At 57.1% G+C, this 24,420-nt stretch overlaps 1 protein-coding gene across 1 annotated transcript in view; it reads left to right on the forward strand.

Annotated features, from left to right (window-relative positions):
* Window positions 1–18,523: 18,523 nt before the first annotated feature.
* Window positions 18,524–24,420, forward strand: part of HS3ST2 (heparan sulfate-glucosamine 3-sulfotransferase 2) — a 42,707-nt gene continuing 36,810 nt past the window's right edge. Inside the window, exon 1 of the mRNA XM_073361597.2 lies at window positions 18,524–19,364. Coding sequence (XP_073217698.1) covers window positions 18,850–19,364 — 515 coding nt within the window. The 5' untranslated portion in view covers window positions 18,524–18,849. The remainder of the gene's footprint in view (window positions 19,365–24,420) is intronic.

The following is a 24,420-nucleotide window of genomic DNA, read 5'->3' on the forward strand; positions in this document are numbered from 1 at the left end:
GTCCCTCTGGAGAATGCACTCCTTCTACCACACCAACACGAAGGGAATTTATAGTGAGCTGCCTGATACGTCTCCACGCCCACTGTGCTGAACAAACACAGACTGTCTGCCTCCTAATACACCTGGAAAAGGGCATCTTTCCCCTTCAAATCCAGTCAAAGTGCTGATGCAAAGATGCTCTTCCTGGCCTGTGCCGCTGACCACATCACCCCCAACCTCCCAACACTTTGCATCCCTCCATAGGCTCCCCTCGTCCCCTGCATCAAACACAGACTCCTCCTCCTCGCTTCTGTGCCCCATGGCAGTTTAGCCGCACCTGATCTACCATCCCTCCTACACTATCAAGACACTGACTCCCACCTCCGCTCCCCCGTGGTGCCAAACCTTATTGATCGTCAGTCGGCTTCCCACAGACACTCTCCTGCTGTCTCCCACGGTCCCCTCACGGATGGAAGAGCTCCCTATAAAAATCCACAAGGCCACCACACCCCGCCTTAAAACTCACCCCGATGTGACGCCTACAAAGCACTCGGCATGGGCAGGGGGCTGGTACACCATGGCCACCGCTCGGCAGGCTGATCATCTGACTGGTGCATTGCGTTCACCCTGTCTGATAGCTGCACCAACCTGTTGTCTCTCGTGGTATGCTTAGCCTGGAGGCCTCAGGGAAATTCACACTGGTGTAACTACATTGATGTGCGGCAGGGCAGACACACCAGTGCGAATTAGGGATTGAACTGAACCTGGGGCCATCCTGAAGGGATGCAGAGACCCCGCTGGGCTGGGGTGCAGCATGCCTGCATTAGAGGGTTTGCATCGGCTCAGCTACACCTGCGTGGTTCCACCAGGGCAGATCGCTTTGGTGCAGACAGAGCCGTAGGCTGAGCCCGCTCCGGGGTAGGGGCTGTCTCCGTGTACACTTGCACAGCACAAGGAGGTCTCAGTTGCTCTAGGCACCACCACAACCCAAATGACTAACAATCCGCCCAGCTCAGCCCTGGCTGACGCTGCTCCCTGGCAGTGCCCCTCTTTGCTGTGGGGCGGATGCCCAGCAGTGCCCTTCTCGGGGAGGTTACACAAAGAGAAAGGGATGTTTTCCCCTTGGTGCATTTGCCCTCCTGTAACTGCTGCTGCTAGCAGGAGCTGATGGCCTCGGTGACAGGGGGTCGGTCAGCTTGGGTGAGCCGAAGAGCAGATCTCTGACTATTGAAATCCAGTGACACACAAGTCAGCATCTCAGCTGAGCCCTTGTATCACAACTGAACGGTCAAGGGCTGAATTCAAACACGCTTTTCTGGTGTCTCTTGCTGTTCCGCCCTTGGCCTGTACAGCACCTCTGGGAAGCCTTGGATGCATTCCCCAGGACGGCATGGCAAGGGGCTGGTGCTCTTGCTTGGTTTGTGTAGAGAACACACTTCATTAGTGACACTTTCTGGTGGTTTGGGAGATTCCAGAGCGTCCCTAGGAGAGATCCTCCTGAGAATGGGATCTGTAGACAGCCTGGTCCACAAGTGGGCTCCACTCAGAGCTCGACTGAGGCCTCTCAACCCCAACCTGGCTTCCCCATCTCCACCCAAAGTGCCGGCTCCTTGCGCACAACTCCGCCAGTGACCTGCAGCTCCCCGTGCAAATCAAGGCCTTGCTTTTCTGCACAGCTCTGTGAGCATCGTCACTTCTGGACTGCAGCCCCCTGATGTCCCGGCGCTCAGGCATGCATTCCACAAGCCTGGCTACCTTTTCACCAGTGATCCAGAAACATACCAGCTTGCACGCATCTTCAAGTTCTTCCAACTCCAGGCACGGAGAGGAATATTTCACCGAGGCCCCCTTGCTCGCCTTCCTCTCCCCTGTCCATGGAAGTACACACATCTGATTTCCAACAAGAAGCTAATTTTAATGCAAAGCTACTAAAGGGTATTTGCCTTTTTGCTTGTCAATCCCCCTTGCATCTTGCAAGTAAGTCTGAGCCACGGGCTCCTGATCACTTCTGCGTGAGTCATTCTCATTGGAAAAGTCAGCAAGAAGGTGCTTTTTCAGCAACAGAGGCAGAGCCCATCCCTGCACTGGAGGAGGCCGTGTGAGACGCTGGGACCAGGGCTCTGCACACCACGTGCTGAGATCTGGGATCCCCCTTTCCCTAGGCAAGTCGTGACTCTCTCTGAGGCCATTTTAACTTTTAGTCACATGGTCTAGGCTCCCCACCTCTTGTCCTCCTGCTGACAAACTGCCCCTCTTGCGAGCCCTTGCCCACATTTCCTGGTTACACTTCTCCGCATGCAGGGCCAGGGCAGGCTCTCCGGGTTCTCTGCGTTGTCCAAAGGTTTGGTTAAGAGCCATCCATCGGCAGCAGCTAAACCACAGTGCACAGAACAGTGTCGAAGTGTGCGGCTTTCCAAACCAGCTGGGCCATGGATACGTATGTGCGACTCCCACTGAAGTGTCCTGTGTCAAAGGGCAGAGATGGTCAGGGCACATGTACTGGAGGGCAGCGTTTGGCCTCGTTCCCTGACTCTATTGCTAGGGAGAGCCTGCTTTTGGCGGCTGAGTCAGGGTTTTGTTCTCTCCACCTGATTCACTCCAGGGGCAGGTAGAGCAGGGGTCCCCAGTGCGGTGCCCGCGGGCGCAATGGCGCCTGCCGGGGCAGTTGTGTGCACCCACAGGACACCGCACCGCCGAAATGCCACCACCAAGCGAGGCTACCGGAGAACCGCCCACCGAAATGCCGCCGAGAAGCCATGTACTGAGCATTAGGAGGGGAAGGAGAGCCCATCTGGGATTTTGGAGACCCGGGGTCAAGTCCCAGCTCTGCCACAGGTTCCTGTGTGACCTTGGGGGAGTCACTTAGCCCCCCTGGGTCTCCGTCCCCATCTACACAGTGTGGATAAGAGCTTTGCCCTGCCTTGCCGGGTGTTGTGAAGATAAATGGGACAAGGACTGTGCTGAGCTCAGATACGCTGGTGCTGGGGGTCAGATCAGCAGCATAGATAGACTCCACTGCTCCCCCTGCTCCAGTGAGCCATGGCCGTCAGGCGGGAGAATGCACCAGCCAGCTATACTTTGCTGGCCAAGGTGGCTGGCTTAGTGTCTGACGGTGTCTCTAACAAGGGGGCAGGGCTGTGTTGGGGAGGAAGGGGGTGGATGGGGGCAGCCGAATACTCCCACTTCCCCTTGGTGCTAACAAAAACAGGAGAAAAAATCATCAAGAGCAACTGATAAATCGGGGACAGTTCCTTCCCTTTACGGATCTGTCACCCAACAAGCCTCTGTGCGCAGCTCACTCCCTTAATGAGCAGCATGAAAGAGATGAAGATTTTATTGGTGTAGCTTCGTGTCGCGGGCATCCTTACAGCTCCCTGCTGAAGAGTGCGGTGATCATTAGATGCTGCATTTAAATTAGCGGTGGGTGAAACTTCAAAAGCATTGGCGGTTCAGTTGAGCTGGGACGGGCGCCCAAGTGTCTGCACGCTCCTCGGCGTGGCCAGAGGCACCCGGCCTGGCATATTTCTCAAGGGCACAGCAGCTGGGGCAGCCTTTGGGGTGGGTCCCAGCCAACACTAGTGCCATCCCGGTGACCACGCAGCTCCATGACCCCAGGGCCTGCAGCACCGCCAAGCCCCAGGACTAGCCAGCTCCCGAGGGCTGCGCTTGGCTAGCCAGGGTGACAGCAGAGGGAACAAGACACTGCCCCCTCCCAGGGGCATAGCAGCAGGCTGCTCCCCGGGGCACTGGGCTCCCGTCCCCACATCGTGGGCCAGGACCTTACAGACTGGCTGTGGTTACTAAGAGGACCCAGCTGGATTGACTGCTGGCTGCATCCAATGCAGTGCTTTGCGACGATTCTGCAGTGACCCAACACCACCACATGGCCCTTGTCAAGCCCTCAGTGCCTGGGGCGACTGCCCGGGGACTGCACATGGCAGCAGGCCCAGCACGCTGGTCTCACCACAGGGAGCAGCCGGGCGGGAACGCAGCTGCAGTCACTGGACGGCAAAGGGACACAGAAGCATTGGGTCTGGGGTGAGGTCCTGGCAGCGGTTACTGCTGGGGTGGAGCACGCTTTCCCAGCAGCACCAGGCCTGTGCAGCTGCTGAGGACTCGACACCTGCTGAAACAACCCCCTCCCTCTGCTGCCCCAGTGCAGGCCCTTCCCCAGAGCCAGCGAGCCTCGCCCAAGCGAGTGCCTCTCCCCCACATGACACTTTTCAGCCTGACTTCTCCCCAGGTTCCTCACTTGGGGGATGAGTAACAGTCCAGCCCCCCTTGGGCCCCTGATGGCTGCCACTCTCGGGTGCGGATGTGCGACACCTCTGAGGCTGGCTGGTTTCTGTGACACCCCTCCCAGAGGATGCCAATGAAACCGTACAGCTCCTGGATGTCCCCAGTGGTGCAGTGAACCATGTAATCCCACATCAACCGAGCTGCTCCTCTGTAAAGTGCACTGTGAGAATCCTTCATTGCAGCTGTAAACTTCAGACCATAACACTGACGCCATCCATAATCGGAGCAATTAAACTGCCTGCGCTGATGGTGACAACATGCTTTGCAAGGCATCGCTTTAGTATTCACGGTAGTTACCTGCAGTCAACCCCAGCAAGGATTCAGCGGCTACAGGATGCCGTGTGCTTTGCCTCCCCCATGTGCCCTTGGCCACTGGCTGGGACTGCTGCTCTGCACAATGTTAGGGGTTCTCACTCAGCGTGTTCCTAGCATGTGACGCATGGTGCAAAGTGTCCACAGAATCGATACGAAGTTTGCCACGGCTGCAAACAGCCAAAAGGCCAGTTAATGCATGCTCCATCAGCACTGACACAGAAAAGCAAGTCTAGCATTCAGAAGGGGCTGTGTTCACACCAGCAAACCTTGGAGCCCCAATTCCCCACTGGGTAGCAATGAAGAACACTGTGTCATAGACAGGAGGCAGGGTGGTTTGTTTTGCAAACAAAATTATCAAAAGACCCTACCCTAGTCTCTGTAGCAGGAGTAACTGCGAACCTCTCCCTGTTGAACGGGACCAAAACTAACCTGGCCCACAAAGTGCACGGTGGAGGTAGAGGCTGAGAGTTCCTTTCATTTTCTGTCTGACGTTTATCTAAGGAGAGGAAAGAGCTATAAAACGATCCCTTAGGCAGGGTTAATGCTGGAAACAAGCTTTCTACAAGAGTCACCTGACAGTGTTAAAATGTAAATTCCTCATTTACAGTTAAATATAATTGTGGAAATTCTGAGAGCCAAGGAGTTATAGCTAATTACTGGAAAACGAGGTCGGCGCCTCTGACCCCAAAGGAAATCTCATGAGATTTAACCTGCGCAGCCAGCTCTGGAGAGCTCGGAAGAGTTTCATCCACAGTGGTGCAAGAATGAGGACGCAGATAATGGTCACAGACGTGTTTTCTGTATACACCTGAACCCCATTGCCTGTACTGTCAGCTACACACGCCCCAGGCATGCACCTGCATTCCACAGGCCTGGGATAGATGCAGGCCATGCACGCTAAGGGCCTCATCCAAATCCCACTGACATTGTGTGTGTGTGTGTGTTGTTTCCGTGCTGTAATGCTCAGATCTCCGAACAGTAACAGGAGTTGCCCTGCCTGCACTGTTGGCTGGGAGAGTCTTTCTGTCTGTGACTCTTCAAGTGAACTATATCAGAGGTGAGGAACTTGCCTTAGACACAGTTTACCTGGCAGTCTCCTTGTCCACCCCGCCAACGCCGCTGGCCTCTGCTGGATGCAGTTAAAATGGGGGCACGGCCAAGGCCCAGACTCACTTGAGTGCCTGCAGGACCTTTTGACCCGGCAGCATCAGTCCGAGCGACCTGCCCCAGGTCCCATGGGGCCAGCCCTACGAGCATCCAGAGATCTCCAAGTCGCTCGGAGTCTTCCAACTTCTGCAGGCCTTCTTGGGAGACGTTCGGCATGTTTTCCTATGGCCTCCTAGCCCAAAGCGTGGGGACAACTTGGCAATTTGATCGTTTCCCTTCCTGTCCCATCCAAAACCAGAAGGAAAAGATCAGCACAGACAATGCCGGACCTTCAGCAATGATCTGGTACAGGCTGCTCGGCGGGGCAGATGGGCTAAGGGGCCGGCCTGCCCCCAGGTCCCTGCTTCGCGAGCTGCAGCATCAGTCGTAGCTCTTGGCTGTGCGTGGGCCCACAGCTGTGGTCAGTCAGAGCCTGTGCACATGGGAGGTGTTAGTCTTTATCTCCAGGGAAGGCAGCAACAGGTTTACAGCCACAGCTCCTGAGGTCTCAGGCCCCAGCCGCACAGAGGGAGCCAGCACGCACCCCTCATTTCGTTATGCTCTTTGCAGCGTCAGTGACAGATAGGTAAGGATTAGATTGAAGTAATCTCTGTAATCTACTCAGCAGGATTAAAGCCGTCCCCCTTTCCCCCCCGCTCTTTATCCCTCTCATCCCAGGACTCCACTAGAAGTGATTAAGTCTGGGGGGAGCCATTTAGCTCTTAAGCACCGTTCCATCCTGCTTAAAAATGTATTTCCGAATGCCATGAGTCTATGCAGCACGGCCAGGCCCAGCGACTCCAGCTGGGCGAGCAGTCGAGATTTGAGGCTAAAGTAGCTCAAACTGGAGTCAGAAGGAAATGTATTGCCTCTGACCTTGTTTGGAGCAGGTTGTGTTCAGAACTGATTCTTGAGGCTTATAGAAGTTTCCGCCTGAATCCATGATGCTGAAGCTTTGGGGATTCATTTTCCAGCTGCATTTGGACAGAAACCTCTGGCTCCAGCAGGAGTGAGATCCTGGCGCTTTAGAACTCACAAGCTGGCCAGCAGATCTGGAAGTTGGTTGTGGTGCTAATTAATTAGTGGCTTGAGGAAAATGTTCATTGCTCTGCATTACAGCCTGCCTGCCCTAGCAATGAATAGCCATGCCAGGGAACCAGAAACAGTGGCAGCTAATGGGGCGAATATCCCACCCACCTTCCACACACTGCTGGGGGACATGGGCGAGTGAAAAGAAATGGAGATGGCCCAAGACAACAGCTGCCTGGCTCTCGCTGTCCTAACCATAGCGAACAGGACGCCTCCCAGACGGCTCTGCAGGTCATTCAGATGGTGCTGGGCCTGGGCCAGAGTCCGGGCCTCTGTCGAAGCAGGCTGGGTAATCACCAAGCCAGGCCCAGTTCTCACTAGCAGGAGACAGTGAGGTGTGGGTCTCTGGGAGCACGTGGTGTTTCTGCACCTCCTCAGGGCCGCAGCCAACTTGTGGGACGTGACCTCCTGTGTGTCACGGGCCCCATCTATGGGCGGGCGCCAGCGTCAGGCCACAAACCTGCTCCCAGCCGGCTTCGCCGGGGCCACCAGCTTCGCAGGAGCTTTGCTGAAGACTTGCAAACGTCAGTGCTTTCTGATGGCTAAATCAAAGTGGTGGAGTGGAGCCTGGGCATGGCGCACCTCACAAACGTGTACCCTGCTCAGCAACATGCCTGGAGAGCTTCCTTTCCAGCAAGGCACGAGCTGGGACCTCCCCGACTGTGCCGTCCTGAGCACAACGGGGCATTCGCTGTGGTAAATTCATTGGTATTTGTCACCAGGTCCCCTCTCCTCAGGAAATCTCCTGGTCTGAATGGAATGGAGGCCAGGCTGGAAGCAGCGAGACCAGGGAATGGTGTCAGGATACATCCATGACGTCGGAATATACTGGGCCAAAGCCTGCTGCAGTTTCCATATGGAGCCGCTCTCCCGCCTGGCTTTCCACCAGGACCACCGAGAGACGAGTTTGTTCTGTTGAATGAGAACAAATTGTATCAGCCCTTTAATTAGACTCTTGTTTTCGCTGCTGATGGACACAGAAAGTGAGGCTATTTAGGGGGCTCCATTCCAGTATAAAACTAGAACCAACCAATGGGCTAATGGAAGTGGCTCATTCACCCCAGTGATGAGGGTGATTGCAGATGCCATCTATCTAGTAACTCCATCGCTCTGGCCTTGGCCCTGCACAGTCACAATGCACCAGAACACACAGGCAAAGCCCATTGTTTTCTTTTAACATCCTTAAGTGGACCCAGTCTCTCACCGTCAGAAAGGACTGCTCTTATCCTTGTCTTAGGAGACAGGCAAGAACTTCAGACCAGTTCAGACACTGAGTGCGTTTTGCTTTCATGCAAGTGCTTGAGTGAATGGATACTCCCAAGGTCACCTGGCTGGAAACACTGCAGCCCCAACTTTGCCTCATGGCTCCTGGAGTTCCCAGCCCACACATGGGATGTGTATGACACAGGGATCAATTCCGGCAGGATTAGAAAAATACATCAGCTTGTAGGCTCCAAGCTGGTGAATGACAAACACATTAGAAATAGAAAAATGGATTAGCCCTGAAATTTTGGCCCCGAGGTCTTTTTTAGGCTGTGGAAACAAATTCTAACCTTGATCTCTTCTCCCAAAACCCGAAGAGGACATCAAGGCTAAAATATCGCCTTTAATCTTATTTGCTGTTTTCAGCATGTATTTTATTGGCCTACTTGTCTCCTATGGAATAGTGTCATGTGTATCTCAGCACAGATCTTCTCTCTGCTACATCTGTAAAAATCTCTCACGTCATCCCTTGCGTTTCTGCAGCCCTTTCCATTTCAACGTGCTTCGCCAGCTGCCTCTGCCGGAGGGGAGGCTGGGACGTGCCCCAGCCACATTTGGCTGCAGACTCCTTCCCTTACAAACCCCAGCAGGAAGCATTATTGCTAGCATGTCTTCTGTGTACTGTGGGAGCAACCAGAGCCCTCAGTCAGGGCTGGGGCCATGTTGTGCTAGGCACTGCACCAAGTAAGACATGGGCTGTGCTCTGGAGAACGTGCCGTAGGACATCACAGTGAGTGTATCCGACAGCAGGGGAATGGCATGAGATCTCGTGGTCACCTGGGTCAGTAACTTGCAACTCACTCACGCTTTGTCTTTTATTAATATGAAAGCGAATGGCACCTGCTGGTCCCAATGGCCGCTAGTTGGCTGATGCCAGGGGTGAGTCTGGAGGAGGGATTTGAAGGAAAAGTGGGTGGTGGCTTCATGGACTCTTTCGGGGATGGCGTTCCCTGCACACGGGGCAGCGCGGAGGCAGACATGGAGCTGTCCGTGGGAGAGGTGGGCATGCAGGCACAAAGCTAGCGGGGGGTGGAGGGGGGGCCTTGTGGCATGAGGAGGGACAAAAGCCGGGGAGGAGGCAGAGCTGCGGAGGGCCCTGTCAGGGAGGAGAAGAAGTGGGAATCTGGCCTGAGGCAAATGGGAAGCGAGTGGAGGGGCTCGGAGAGGGGAGTGACGTGGTCAGGGAGCTGGGCAAGGATGATGATGAGAGCAGCTGCGGTTTGGACAGCCCTGGTCTTGGGCGAGTGCCGACTCAGCCATGGGGAGGCTGCTGGAGAGCTGGGGAGTGCAGACGCCGAGCTGGAAGGGGGCCAGGAGATGAAGGAGTGGTTGTAAGAGGGGCTGGGGAGAAGGAGGAGGGGAATGAGGGGCCGGGGCTAGAGGATGGGGATACTAGAGAGGACGGGTACAAAGGCCAAGTTGTGGGACAGGATGAGCAAGGGAGGCAAGTAGCTAGCAAGGGAAGGCACTGGGGGAACAGATGGAGAGCCTGGGGGCAGGGGTGCTGGAAGAGTGTGTACAGTGGGCGGGGGGCTGGGAGCCATTGAACCAAACCGTAAACCCACTTCAAGCCGGGGGTGTAACACCCCCCTCCCCCGCAGCACCTCTAGTTCCAGCACCCATGGGTGGGGGTGGAAAGTGAGACCTCGGGTTGAGAGGTGGGTGAAGGAGAACAGGGCATCAGGAGAGGAGCGGACGGGGAAGGAGCTCATGCTTTTCCAGAACACATGGCCTCCCCGCTGGAGTGCGGCTCCTGTCTCTTGAGCGAGTTAGGGCCTGACAACTGCGGCTAGTGCCCGGAAAGGGGAGATGCTCTCTCACTCGCCTCAGAGGGCCTGTTCTGTTCCTTGACACGGGAGTTACTCCAATGACTTCTGTGGATTTACACCAGCAGAGGTGAGATCAGAATCAGGCCCAACTCCCTGTGGCTCCTGTGAGCACAAAAGCCAGGGTCAGAAATGCGCAGGAGGTCCCCAAAGCTGTTTGCGTGATGTCTCAGGCAAACTGCAAACATGTCACGGGAAAAAAACCCTGCAGAAGACAAAGACTGAAAGCAAAATTGTCAACTTTAGGAAACATTCCCCCCTTGCAAGTGGGGAAACGGGGGAGTTGAGCGACAGACACCAGCTTTATTTATCCAGGCTCCTCTAATGTTCCGGTGCGTAAGCAGCGTGTCTGGTGCTGAGGCTTATCAGCACATGGAGATAACAAAGTGGCTCAACGTGGGAAAACCAACTTTTCTGCAGCTTCATGGTGGCTGCTTGTCCGGAAACGGGAACGACTGGAATGACCCACGCTGGCTTCTGCTGCCGCAGCAAAGGGGCTGGCCCGAATCAGCGGCTGCGAGTGGCCCCTCTGTACCCCGAATGGCTAATGTAACTAACGCCCCCTTGTCTGCACACAGCGAGCTGTACCCGGGACGGCTGCACGTCTGCACGCTCCATAGGCTGGGTCAGCGAGCACCTCCCCCGCTCGCGGGGCCCTCCCGCAGCCAGGTGTGGCAGGAGGAGAGCTACGGTCTGGTCTTGCTACAGGCCACAGAAACCCTCTTTGCCCTCCCCTAGGAGCCAATCCCAGCCCCTTGCAGCAGAACCAGGCAGTGCCATTGTGCCAAGGCACGGGGGAGCCTGCCCACCTGCTCTCCCATTATGTCCCCAGTACTAGACCTCAGCAACTCGGGCCAGACACCAGGGTCTGGATTTAGAGCAGTGAGATGTGACGGTGAGGAGTGAGGACAGACAGACAGACACACACACATGCTATGAGATCAGGACCGCCGAGAGACTTGTGACTGCACAGGGAGAGCCTGCCATGTATCTGTCTCTTTGTAGCAGATCCTGTCTTTGCTTCCTGCGCATGTTGCTCAGAACATCCCCCAGGTCTGCACCTGTCCCATTCAGCATCTAGGAGAAAGCCAGGACAGAATGCCACCCGCTGAGGGGGCTGGAAGTCACTGGCAAGCCTCCTCAAGGCTTTCTGCATCGCACTTTGGTTTGGACTATACAGGGCCAGATCTCCAGCAGGTGTAAATGTGGGTCATTCCAGTGAAGCCAATGGGCCAGATCCCCAGCTGGTGTAAACGGGGATAGTTCCATTGCAGCCAATGGGCCAGGTCCCCAGCTGGAGATCTACCAACTGAAATTAATGAAACTAGACTGACCTACCCCAGCTGGGCACCTGTCCCAGAGGTCTAATTCCTCTTGCCCCCCACCCCCTCCACCCCCCACTGCCACACCCAGACTCGGACACAGTTGCCTGACAGCACAGGTGATCAGCCGCTCTGAAGCGAGCACAGCTTCACAGTGGGTCTGTTCTTACACGTCACCACCACGTTCACACTCGGCAGCTCTCACCAGCCACCCCGGCCCTCTTCCAGTCACCAACAGCTGAGAATGCACAAAACAAAAATGGACCAAATGGCCCAGACCCGAGTGCTCTTTGGGGATCCTAATGATCACATGAGGACACCTGTCCCACAGGGACTCGGGCTCCTGTCCTATGGTCCAGGACTCTTCTGAGCGAGTGGATTCTTATTCCTCAATAACCGCTTTGCAAAATCCCCATCAAATTCCTGGGTCACTCCTTGCATCCGAACACAGGGACAGAATGGTGCTTTTCAGGAAACATTTTTTCTTTAAATTTGAACTCGACAACGTTCCATAAAACAAAGCTGCAGCGTCCAGCCCACAACGGGCTGGCAAGGAGCTGGCAGCATCCCGTTGTGTTGGGCTGGCATATTTTGCCCTATCTCGTCCTGTTATCATCCCTCTTCTCAGGTAACAGGGCAGGTAGTTTTGAGCAGCTCTCTGTGCTGAGAAAGCCGAGGCAATAACGATTATTGATAAACTGGCTCTGCACACCGTCCCGGTCTAGCAGGAGCAAGCTGAGCATCAGCAGCCAGAGAAACAACCCCGCAGGTGTGTGGAAGGGAGGCGGTCAGACGGGGGGGGGGGTGTCAGTGGGCATAGGGCATGCCACACATCACACAGTCCATCTCTGCCACTCTACACATGTTCGTGCTCCACTGCAGGCCACATTTGGGGATTGGCTTGATTCCACTGCAGGAACCAACCCCTGCACAGCACGCTCGGTCCACGGCCGACTTACTCACTACCTCATCTTTCCATTCCGGACTGCCCTTCGCCATTGTAAATGCTTCCCTGGGTGTCCCACTTAGCTTAGCTAGTGCAGCCATTCTGTGATCAGCCTGCTGGTCCATCCACCTCCCTAATCCTGTCTCCCAAGAAGTGCAGCCTTCCCCATGTCCAGGTACCCAGGTCAAGCCAGGCCTACAGTGGGCAATCTCAGGACAATCAATAACTTTGCAGTTGCATTGGCTCAGAGTGTTTTCCAGGCACCGTACACAAGCAGGCCAGGGCAAGAGAGGCCCAAAATGCCCATTTGTACCGTCATTAGAGTGCACTCCTTTTCCAAGGCTTCTCCCTAGTGCCGCATCAAGCCCCTTTCTCCGAACAGAGGCAGAGCTCTCACTCATCTGCCCAGAACCCCACTTCAACCTGGAGCTGCCAGACCTTTGCTCCACTGCCCCTCTGTGTCCATTCACATTAGCTATGGCTGTGCGCACTCACGTCTCTTATCACAACAGGCACAACCTTGGATATTCATCCATTTGCTACCTGTAAATGAACGGGGAGGAAAGGCTGCCTGGGAGCTTGCTAAGGAACTGGGTTGGTTTTCACACTTTGGAAGGCACACAACAGATTTCTCTTCAGTACAAGGTCTCTGCACAGAACACGAACAGCGTTTACAGAAACACACCCTCAGAGCCACGTCCTCGAGTGTGAAGACAGAAGCAGCATTGAATACCCATTAAACAGAGATGGATCAACCTGCAAAACTAGGAATCAGCTCTGGGTTTCAGGAATTTGGGGTGGTTTGGAACTGGGTCACATGAAAAGATTGCAAGCTCTGGATTCAGATTCAATGTTAAAATCTGGGTCTTTCGTTCAGGCTCATCTCTAGCGGAATCATCTTTGCCTTCAGGGAACATAGGAATGGCCAGGCTGGGTCAGAGCAGGGTGTCACGGAGTGTGGGGGAGTCCAGGCCCTGCACCCCTCTTCCTGGGATCCACTGAGACTCTCAGCCAGCCAGTAAAACAGAAGGTTTATTGGACAACAGGAACAGTCCCAAACAGAGCTTGTGGGTACAACCAGGACCCCTCAATCACGTCCTTCTGGGGGAGCAGGGAGCACACAGGGATCCCTCTAATTCAACCTCATGGCACCAACAGCGGCCATGCCAACTGCCTCAGAAACCCCATTATGGGCGGTATAGAGCAACCTGCCCCAGGGACAGCTTTCTCTACCCCTCATTAGTTAGTGACTGGTTATGCCCTGAAGCAGAAGGCCTTTTTGTGTGTGTTGCCTTTTGGGGATTTTTAATCCATACTAATGTAACTCTGGAAATTCTAATTACACACAGTCATGTCCAATCCTCTATTGAATCCTGCTAAGGGTATTGGCCTCAGTGATATTGGCCTCGACATTGGTGAGGCCTCATCTGGAGTACTGTGTCCAGTTTTGGGCCCCACACTACAAGAAGGATGTGGATAAATTGGAGAGAGTCCAGCGAAGGGCAACAAAAATGATTAGGGGTCTAGAACACATGACTTATGAGGAGAGGCTGAGGGAGCTGGGATTGTTTAGCCTGCAGAAGAGAAGAATGAGGGGGGATTTGATAGCTGCTTTCAACTACCTGAAAGGGGGTTCCAAAGAGGATGGCTCTAGACTGTTCTCAGTGGTAGCAGATGACAGAACGAGGAGTAATGGTCTCAAGTTGCAGTGGGGGAGGTTTAGATTGGATATTAGGAAAAACTTTTTCACTAAGAGGGTGGTGAAACACTGGAATGCGTTACCTAGGGAGGTGGTAGAATCTCCTTCCTTAGAGGTTTTTAAGGTCAGGCTTGATAAAGCCCTGGCTGGGATGATTTAACTGGGAATTGGTCCTGCTTCGAGCAGGGGGTTGGACTAGATGACCTTCAGGGGTCCCTTCCAACCCTGATATTCTATGATTCTATGATATCTAGTGGCAATGAGTTCCACAGGCTACTTGTGTGCTGGAGGGGGATGGAAAGCATTGCAGGGATGGGAAATCATTTCCCATCCACTTTCATTTCATTTGCTTTTCTGCAGACTGCGCAGAGGCTTCCAGGGAGCTGCCCACAGTGATGTCTGGGTCTCTGGTGTGAGCTGTTACGGTGAGTGTAGAACTCAGAAATGGGTCCGTGGGGCTGCTCCTCGGCGCTCCGGAGCTGTGTGGTGGCAGCTGACACAGGGGCCCAGCACGTGTAACGCAGTCCAGTGGGGAGCTTCTCAGCTTCTGTAGCAAGACATCAGCCAGTCCAGCTACTTGTGACGTTCCTGGGACACCGTTATTCCCGGGTCACCTATTTATGTCAACCCTGCTTAGGCCTGCACCTACCCTGGCTAAGCTCTGTCGGGATGGAAAGTGGATGGGAGGGACAGATTGCTTTCCAGAGTACTCTCACTGCAGGCATTATTTTTGCCTTATGTTACATGGGAGGAAAGATCAGGACACTAAATCAAGAAATGCCCAGGAGCCAGCCCCACTCACTCCAGGATATACGGCCCTAACTGAGAAGGGCACATGCAGCTGCAGAAGGCTGCAAACTACCCCTACAGCACTGACCTCCAGCTGTCACAGCAGGCCAGCCCTTCGCCAGGGCCTCTGCAGTGTTCACAGCCTGCCCAGCACGCCTGTGGGGCAGGGCATGGCATAGTGCCCCCGCCAGCCCACCTGGCCCTGCCATTCATGATGTCTGAAGTCTCCATTTTGCCGTCTACAAAACTGGCTTTGCGTCCAGGAAATCAAAGCCAGTTACAGTGACAAACATCTGCCAGGACGCAGCCTGGCTCCATCTTGGCTTATAAAATCCCTGTCAGCGGGGATCTATTCCACTCAATTAATCTCCTAATCGTGACGCCCAACAGGAAAGTGCTGGGAGAGCAGGTCTGTAGCACACAATGTCTAAACACAGCGTGAGAGCTTCATTCACACACCCCTCTACTCACGGCTTGCCTCATCTTCATTGCAGTGATCGTATTGCTGGTGAAAGGTGCTGGATTGACAGCCCTCTCTTTATGCACAGAGCCCACGCAGCATCGCGTGCATTGACCTGCTAGCACGCTGCCACCCAGGCTCCACAGATCCAGGGGACTGCGTTATCCGTTCAAACCGAGCCCCTCCAAGAGGTCCAGCAAGAGGGAATTGTAGTGATGACTTTTTTGATGCAGAGACCTGTCCCCTGGGAACTAGACTGAGACCTCTCAAACTCATCACAGATAAGCCACTGAACAGCTGCCCCCGCCCCCCCCATGACATGGGGCATGGACTAGATTCATACAGACACAGGAGAGAGGCTCCACAAACCATCCCGCATTTGCTGTGCCATCTAGTCTGAGTGGCTGCAGGCTTTCTAGCTGCCAGTCTAACGGCTACCACCTGCTCCCTGACATGGGTATTTACGGAGCAAACTTGTTCTCACTTCTCAGCACCGTGGTCATCTTCCCTTGGCCTCCCCCTTCTCTCCAGCCCCTCTGCTACTCTGGCTGCCAGGGAATCTCCCGCCGACAGTTGGGCAGGGGCAGAGATAGCAGGCTGGAAGGCAGGGACAGCCAGGTGGAAAGAGGCTCAGGGTCACTTAACACAGCCAAAACCCCTCTTCAGAGCGTGAGCTGTGTGCACGGCGCGCTCGCCAACCCCGCGCCCGACACGCGCTGCCCATTCCGGAGCGGGCAGCTTGGGCGGCAGCTCTGGAGGCTGGGAGCTGCCACGAGGCTCCCCTGGAGCTGGTGCAGGGCAAGGCAGATGTGCCGAGTGCTAGTTTCCAGGGGGCCCATGGGCATTCTGCCGCGTCTGCCCCGATGGCACCACACCCCCAATCTCCCCACACAGGGCAGCGGGAGCGCTGGGCAGAGGCCTTGCCGGGCTGTCTCTGGGAAAGCAACTCCAGACGCACGGGGGAGAAAACCAAGTTGTTAAGCAACCCTGGCCCTGAACCTGCAGCAGGGCCGCTGCTCCCTGGAGGGAGGCCCTGTGCCTGGCACAGGCTGAGGAGCCCCCCGCTTGTCCGTGCATTCTGCAGGAGGCTTTCCGGGCTCCCTCCTTCAGACTCCCCAGGAGCCCGGATCCACCACGAGAGGGCGCCTGAGCAAAGCAGAACAGGGTGTGTTTTGGTGACAGGCTGCTTGCAACCCTCAGGGTGTGTCTACACTGCACAGAAAAGCCAGGGTTTGAGCTCACGTTCAAGCCTAGCCCCTCTTCCATCTACTCACAAATCATGCTAACCCACGGCTCAGACCCATAGTCCCAGGACCCACAATGGGTCAAGCCGGGCCCAGGAGTCAAGCCCTATTGCTCTGTGGTGTGGATGCAGCCCCAGTGGACTCATGCTCTGGGACCCCACAATCCCACGGGACACCTTCCTTTTCCTCTGGACAGTCAAGTTTCCCCACGCCGCACAGCGAACCAAGTGCTAGAGCAGCCCTGTTTTGGGAGCGCGCTCGGAGGTCTGGAATAGGGATGATTTCGCTCGGCCTGCAGAGCGCTGTGTAGACACTGAAGCCCCAGGTTAACAAACCCAGGTCTGCCAGCTGGAGTGTTATTAACCCTGGGCTAACGTTACAGCGGCAACAGACCTTGAGGCACAGTGTGTCCTTGCCTGGCCAGACCGGACCATGCCAACCCCCTGACAGAGACACACCCAAAACCACACTAGCCCTGCATGCACCTCCTGCAGAGGGACTGGCCTGCACAGACAGCCACCAAGGCTAGCAGCTGCTGTGTCCCACTTGCTGGAGAAGGTGTGGGTGGGTGTGTCTACACTGCAGTTAAACCCAGGCTGTCTCCTGGGCCTGATCGGGGCTGGGTGTGGAGCAAGAGCATTGCTCCGTTTGGGCTGGCTGAACCCCAAGCCCTTGGACCTCACGGGGGGAGGGCCCTAGAAAGCCCAGATGTCTACACAGCAATGTTACAGCCCAGGTCCGCTGAGCCAGGCCAGCAGGGGGGTTAACTGCAGTGTAGACACACCCCAGAGGGTTCAGAGAGGCTGAAGTGGAGGCTCCTGGGGTCCAGGACTGCCCGGAGAAGGGAGCCAAATTGGGAGCATCTTCACCTGACCCCTCCTCCCCAAGGAGCTGCAGGTGGCTTGTGGGGAGCAGGGCCACCTAGCTGGGGCAGCCTAGGAAGAGCTGCAGGAGGTGTTGGGGGGGAGGAAGGGCTGGGGGTGTGGGAGGAGGGTACAGGCCCTGGGGTGGGGGGCTTGAGGTGCAGGAGGGGGTTCAGAGTGCAGGCTTCGGGTGCAAGCTCTGGGGTGGAGCCAGGTGAGAGGCTCAGCGTACAGGAGAGGACTCCAGGGTAGGGCAGGGTGTTGCAGTGTAGGAGGGAGTTTGGGCTGTGGGCTCTGGGCTGGGGGTATGGGAGAGGGTGAGGGGCTGAGAGTGACGGCTTTAGGGTGAGGCCAGGGGTAGGGGACCAGACAGCAAATGTGAAAAACCGGGACGGGGTGGGGGGTAATAGGAGCCTATATAAGAAAAAGACCTGAAAATCGGGACAGTCCCTAGAAAATCGGGTCATCTGGTCACCCTAGCCGGGGTGGAAGGTTTGGATGCAGACTCTGGGCTGGGGCCAGGATTGAGGGGTTCACGGGGGGGCTCTGGGGTAGGGGGTGCAGGCTCTGGGGTGGGGCCAGGATTGAGGGGTTCACAGGGGGGCTCTGGGGTAGGGGGTGCAGGCTCTGGGGTGGGGCCAGGATTGAGGGGTTCACAGGGGGGCTCTGGGGTAGGGGGTGCAGGCTCTGGGGTGGGGCCAGGATTGAGGGGTTCACGGGGGGCTCTGGGGTAGGGGGTGCAGGCTCTGGGGTGGGGCCAGGATTGAGGGGTTCACAGGGGGGCTCTGGGGTAGGGGGTGCAGGCTCTGGGGTGGGGCCAGGATTGAGGGGTTCACGGGGGGCTCTGGGGTAGAGGGTGCAGGCTCTGGTATGAGGTCAGGGTGAAAGGTTTGGGGTGGGGGTGAGGGACTTGGGATGTGGGCTCTGGGGTGGGTCCAGGAGGAAGTTTTGGGTGCGGACTCCTGGCTGAGGGTGTGGGCGGGGGGTGACGGCTCTGGGGTGAGGCTGGGGGTGAAAGGTTCGGGTGTGGGCTCTGGGGCGGGGCCAGGGTTGAGGGGTGCAAGAGGGGGCTCTGGGAGGGGGCTTCGGGCTCTGGGCTGACAGGTTCCGGGTCCGGGCTCCGGGCTGGTGTTGCGGTGGGGGTGCGAGGTTGGGGTCCGGGCAGGGGGTGCGGGTTCCCGGCGGCTCGGGCTCCGGCGGTTCGTGGGGGCTCCGGGAGCCGCTGACGTCAGGCGGCCCCTTAAATAGCAGCGGCACCGGCGCTGCCCCGGCATTTCCCGGGGACAGAGGAAGCCGGAGCCGGAGCCGGCCGCGGGGCCCCGGATTCGGAGTCGCGCCCGCTGCAGATTGCCGGGCTGCAGGAGCCGGCCATGGGAGCTGCGGAGCCGGAGCTCGGGGCGGCGCCCGCAGGCAGGGGCAGCGTGCGGAGCCCCCCGGGCCGCCCCTCTTCCTAGGAGCGGGACATGCCAGGGCAGCCGCCGCCGCTTCCCCGGAGCCGCGGGGAGCCGGGCACGGAGCCTGCCTCAGCCTCGGTGCGCTGCGCGCCGCCCGGCCCCAGCCCCATGCGCCGCCGGCAGCGCAGCGCCGCGCTCCCCGGCCCCATGGAGCCATGGCGTGCCGGGCGCTGAGCGGCCGGGCCGGGCCACCCTCCCCCAGGCTGACGCGCCGCTTCCTCTTCTTCTTCTTCACGCTGTCCCTGTCCGGCACCTACCTGTGCTATAGCCTGCTCCGCTGCGCCGGGGGGCCGCTGCCCGGCCCCGAGCGCCGCTGCCCCGCCGCCCGCAGCGCCGGCGCCAAGAAACTTCTGCAGAAGTCCCGCTCCTGCGGCCGGGGGCCCGGCGAGCCGGGGGGCGCGGCCGCCAGCCCCTGGGGGCGCGACCGGAGCGGCGAGCCGGCGTGGAGCGGCCCCCGGGGCGCGGGCCAGGAGGCGCCGCCGGCTGGGAACGGCTCCGGCCCCGCCAAGCTGGGCAGCAAGCGGCTCCCGCAGGCCCTCGTCGTGGGGGTGAAGAAGGGCGGCACCCGCGCCGTGCTGGAGTTTATCCGGGTGCACCCCGAGGTGCGCGCCGTGGGCACCGAGCCCCACTTCTTCGACCGGCACTACGGGCGCGGGCTGGAGTGGTACAGGTGAGCGGCGCCTGCCCGGCTCGGGGGGCGCTGGCTGGGGCGCAGGGCAGGGGGCCGGCGGAGAAGGGCCCCGGGGCGCAGGGCAGGGGGCCGGCGGAGAAGGGCCCCGGGGCGCAGGGCAGGGGCGCAGGGCAGACGGAGGTGTCCAGCCAGCGGCTTAGCGGCAGGACTGGGGCTGCGCGCAGGGGCGGCGGAGGGGCCCTGCGGGGCCGGCTGCCGGGCGCCCCTTCCCCCCAAGGTCTGAGTTGGTGGCTCCGCGGACTCTTCCCCCCCCCCACCCCCCCGGGGCCGGACCCGCGGACGGAGCAGGGAGCCTGGTCCCGGGCCAAGCCTGTGACCGCCCCGCTGGAGCCCAGCGACCCCTGTGGCCACGGGTCCGCTCGCTCCGGCCCGGGTGTCCTGCTCGGTCCCCGGGGAACGGCCCTTGGGCTCCCGGTGCCCCCTGCCCGGACCCGGGGCAGCTGGAGGAGTAGCCCCGCTGGCCGACCCGCCCTGCCCTCCAGCACCCAGGGTCGGCGCGGAAAGGGCCGAGCCCGGGGTGCCTCTGGGCCCGCTGCACCGGGAGCCGCGGGGCTCGGGAGCCGTGGCCGTGGAAAACGGGGTCCGTGCAGCTCCTGGAGCTGGGCGAGGGCTGGATCCCTTGGACCCCCTGCGGGACGAGCCCGGGGGTGGGCTTCAGGCGGCGGGGGGGCGTTGTACTGGGGCCCCGCGTGTGCTGGATTGAGACGGGGGGACCCGGCCCTGTCCCCCGCACTCTCCCCATCCCAGCCCCGCTGCCCCTAGCCCTCCGCCGGTTCCCCAGGCTGGGGGGGGCAGGGGGCAAATCCTGCTGGGCGCCCGCTGGGAGAGCCCAGTCCTGGCCCACCCTTCCCCAGCAGCCAGCGCAGGGTGCTGCCCCTTGCCAGAGGCGGGGGGCTCAGGCTGGGCTCTCAGGGGGGTGCGCAGCACGGCCGGGGGCCTGGCCTGAGTGACCCTGTCGCCCCCAGGGAGCCCGCAGGAGATACAGCGCTGGGCAGCCCAGGGGGCTTGGAGTGGGGGTCGGGCTGGGTCCCTCAGGCCCATGTTCGAACGTGAGGGGCTGGCCCCTGGGTTCCTAGCTGGGGCGTGTCTGCCTACCCCACAGACCATCAGCTGCTGCCCCGCTCCTGCTCCTCACAGCGGCCTCCCTAGGGCCAGTCTGCACCCGATTCATTTCCCTTGCCCCCCGCTCCCGGCCAGTGCCTCTCCCTGCCTCTGAGACCCTGGGAGGGCTGTCATGTAGCCAGGAGGGTGGGGGGGTGGTTTATCCTTGGGGGGGGACTCTGCCTAGCACATGGATCACTGCCTGTGGGCTTTCTTTATAAGACTTGCCCCCCGTAGACTGGCAGAGCAACAGGATGTACAGCCATGCAAGCGGCTGCCCTGGCCCGGTTTTTGTGCTAATAATTGATCGGTCTGTTGCTTGACTTCCCTGAGGTGGTGGTGTCAGGAAGAAGCGCTGACCCTGGCTAGGGGTAACACTCTTTTTGCTGCCTGTTGGAGGATCAGAAAGTCCCACTGTGCTTATGTCTGTTTCCAGCCGTGAGGTACACCAGCCACACCCCCAGGCGCCTGACGGTTTTGTCTGGGTGAACACCCCGTGGCTGTGTGGGGAGGCTGGGGCCCTCGCCAGCCAGCAAACATGGAATGCCCAGCTCATTCTGTAAACTCGTGCTAAGGGGAAGGGGCCTTCACAACCTGTATGGCCGTTCTCGGACAGACTGCCCTCCAGGTGACCACTCCACCGCCTCGGTGGCCACCGGTCTACCACCCGTCACTTGCCCTCGAGCTGCCCTGAAACCAGCTGCTGCTGGTGCCACAGAAGTGCAGCCTCTCGGGTGCTGTGTCCGCTTTCTGAAATCAAACGCATGTAAAATAGCTGAGATCTCTAATAAATCAACCCTTAGAGGGTAGTCCCTGCATCTCCAGGAAGAGACGGGGGGGGGGGGAAATGTAATTTAAATAAAAGGCTTTCTTGTAAAATGTGGAGGCTCTAAGAGATACCAAGCAGTTCGGTTTCTGGGTGTTGGATAAGAACAGCCTGTGTGTGGGTGCGACCCCTCTCCTCTGCGTTCAGAGGCCAGCACAGGCCCCTGCCGTTCAGTTGGACGGTTGCCAGGCTGCTGTTCATGCTTTCGGGGGTGAGCGTCTTTGATGGGAGCTCAGTGTCGTGTACCTGCTGCACAGGGCGTCCCTTTCTGAGACCCCGCAGGGGGTCACTGCGGTGGGGCTGTGTTCACGTAGCCCCTGCAGTCTTCTCTCTGGCTCTGTGGGGAGGGCTATGCCTGTGGTCTCCGTGTCCGCTAACGAATCATGCAGAAGGGAAGAGCTCCCTGCACTAGTTGGTGCCTACAGGAGCCAGGTGGCTGGAAGCCGCCTTTGCAATGGCCCTGTGGGCGGGCAGCCCCGCTCCAGTCCCACACGCCTGCCCTACCAGCAAGTCACTAATGGAAAGAAGCCCCCAGGAGCTGTCAGGCACGGCTCGGGTGTCGCATGGGGGCCTGGAGCTATTGGTATTCTTCCACGGCCCACCCATTTGTGGTACCAAAATGATATGCCTCTCTCAGGAGATAGTGTTGACATTTAAAATATGGTCACATGGGCTCTGCTGGGCTCCGGGCTTGGGGGGAAGGATAAGTAGGGCTGTCTCCCACGCGCTCACCATGCCAGCATGAGCGGTCTCACACAGTCATTTGTGTAGCTAGAGCTTCATAACCAAACCCGCTCCTTCCGTATGGGTATTGATCAGCAGTGAAACAACTAATTGCTGAGCGGAAACTTATATTGGGCAGCTGAATTAATGCCCCATGGGGTGAATGGGGCGGTTCACCCTCAGAGCTATTCCAGGCTCTCTGCAGCTTCGGCCAGGCATTGCTGCATTAGGTTGTACTTAGGCCAGGTTCTGAAGGGTTTCTCCACAGCCCTAGGGGCTGGAGATGCGCTCTGTCTTTTCCAGTGAAAGCTCATCCTGGAGCACAGGATGAGCATTGCCACACCCTCCCATTCCGAGTCTGGAAGATTGGCCGCAGGGGTGATATACTGTGTACAGCTGCTCAGGAGTTTCTTGACATTGTTTTTCATTAGAAAATGCAGATTTGTTGAAAGTGGCTCTTAGTGTGGGGATCAGAGTAACAGCCGTGTTAGTCTGTATTCGCAAAAAGAAAAGGAGGACTTGTGGCACCTTAGAGACTAACCAATTTATTAGAGCATAAGCTTTCGTGAGCTACAGCTCACTTCATCGGATGCATACTGTGGAAACTGCAGAAGACATTATATAACATCAGCCACACTATCAGAGGCTCGTTCACCTGCACATCCACCAATGTGATCTATGCCATCATGTGCCAGCAATGCCCCTCTGCCATGTACATTGGCCAAACTGGACAGTCTCTACGTAAAAGAATAAATGGACACAATCAGATGTCAAGAATTATAACATTCATAAACCAGTCGGAGAACACTTCAATCTCTCTGGTCACGCAATCACAGACATGAAGGTCGCTATCTTACAACAAAAAAACTTCAAATCCAGACTCCAGCAAGAAACTGCTGAATTGGAATTCATTTGCAAATTGGATACTATTAATTTAGGCTTAAATAGAGACTGGGAGTGGCTAAGTCATTATGCAAGGTAGCCTGTTTCCTCTTGTTTTTTCCTACCCTCCCCCCCCCAGATGTTCTGGTTTAACTTGGATTTAAACTTGGAGAGTGGTCAGTTTGGATGAGCTATTGCCAGCAGGAGAGTGAGTTTGTGTGTGGTGTGTGTTCCGGGGGGGGGGGAATGGGAGAGTCTGGATTTGTGCTGGAAATGGCCCACCTTGATTACCATGCACATCGTAGGGAGAGTGGTCACTTTGGATGGGCTATTACCAGCAGGAGAGTGAGTTTGTGTGCGGGGCGGCGGAGGGTGAGAAAACCTGGATTTGTGCTGGAAATGGCCCAACTTGATGATCACTTTAGATAAGCTATTACCAGGAGGACAGTGGGGTGGGAGGAGGTATTGTTTCATGCTCTCTGTGTGTATATAAAGTCTGCTGCAGTTTCCACGGTATGCATCCGATGAAGTGAGCTGTAGCTCCCGAAAGCTCATGCTCAAATAAATTGGTTAGTCTCTAAGGTGCCACAAGTCCTCCTTTTCTTTTTAGTGTGGGAAACGTACCAGTTTTGATGATGATTTTGTAGAGAACGATTTGAGGCCCAGGATGGAATTTCTGGTCAAAATGGGAGACATTCACACAATGGCTGTTGGCTATTCTGGGATCTTGATCTCTCTTAGTGCAAAGTTCAAAAGGTCTCTGTTCCATCCTGGTGAAGAACAGGCTAGTTTTGAAATAACATTTTCACAAGGTGGGGAAACCGTTTCCTGCCCAGCTCTAACACTGCAGGAAATGAGTGTTGCCCTGCAACACAAGGGACGGGATGGTAAGAAAACAGGGCCTGTCTCAAGTCAAAAACAAGTGTGATCCAAGGATGTATCAAGCGAGCTATTTCCAGTAGCCATAGGCAGGTATTAATGCCATTGTATCAGGCACTGGTGAGACCTCTTCTGGAATCGTGTGCACAGTTCTAGTCACTCACGTTCAAGACAGATTAATTCAGACTGGAGCAGGTGCTAAGGACAGTTGCTAAGAGGATCGGGGAAGGAAGAGCGTGTTTTAGGAATGGAGAGTAAAAGATCTTGGCTTGTTTGCCCTACGCAGGCTGAGAGGGGATCTGCTTGCTCTCGATAAATGCACCAGGGAGTGAGAAGAGCTGCTGAAGCTAGAAGACCGTGTTGGCACAAGAACACAGGAATATGTTTAGGCTGGAGATGCTAAGAAAGTTTCTGACCTCAGAGGAGTGAAGTTCTGGACCAACTGCCCAACAGGAGTAGTGGGGAGCAAATACCCTACATAGTTTGAAGCTGGAGCTTGGTAAATTTATTAAAGGGATTATATGATGGGATTGTCTGAAATAGCCAGGGACTGTACTCAATGGCCCAGCAGGTCCTTTCCAGCTTTATGGCCTGTGTTCCTAAATCCACCTGCAGATCCATGTT

This window comes from Lepidochelys kempii, chromosome 10 (assembly GCF_965140285.1).
Source record: "Lepidochelys kempii isolate rLepKem1 chromosome 10, rLepKem1.hap1, whole genome shotgun sequence".
In the NCBI taxonomy this organism is placed as follows: Eukaryota; Metazoa; Chordata; order Testudines; family Cheloniidae; genus Lepidochelys; species Lepidochelys kempii.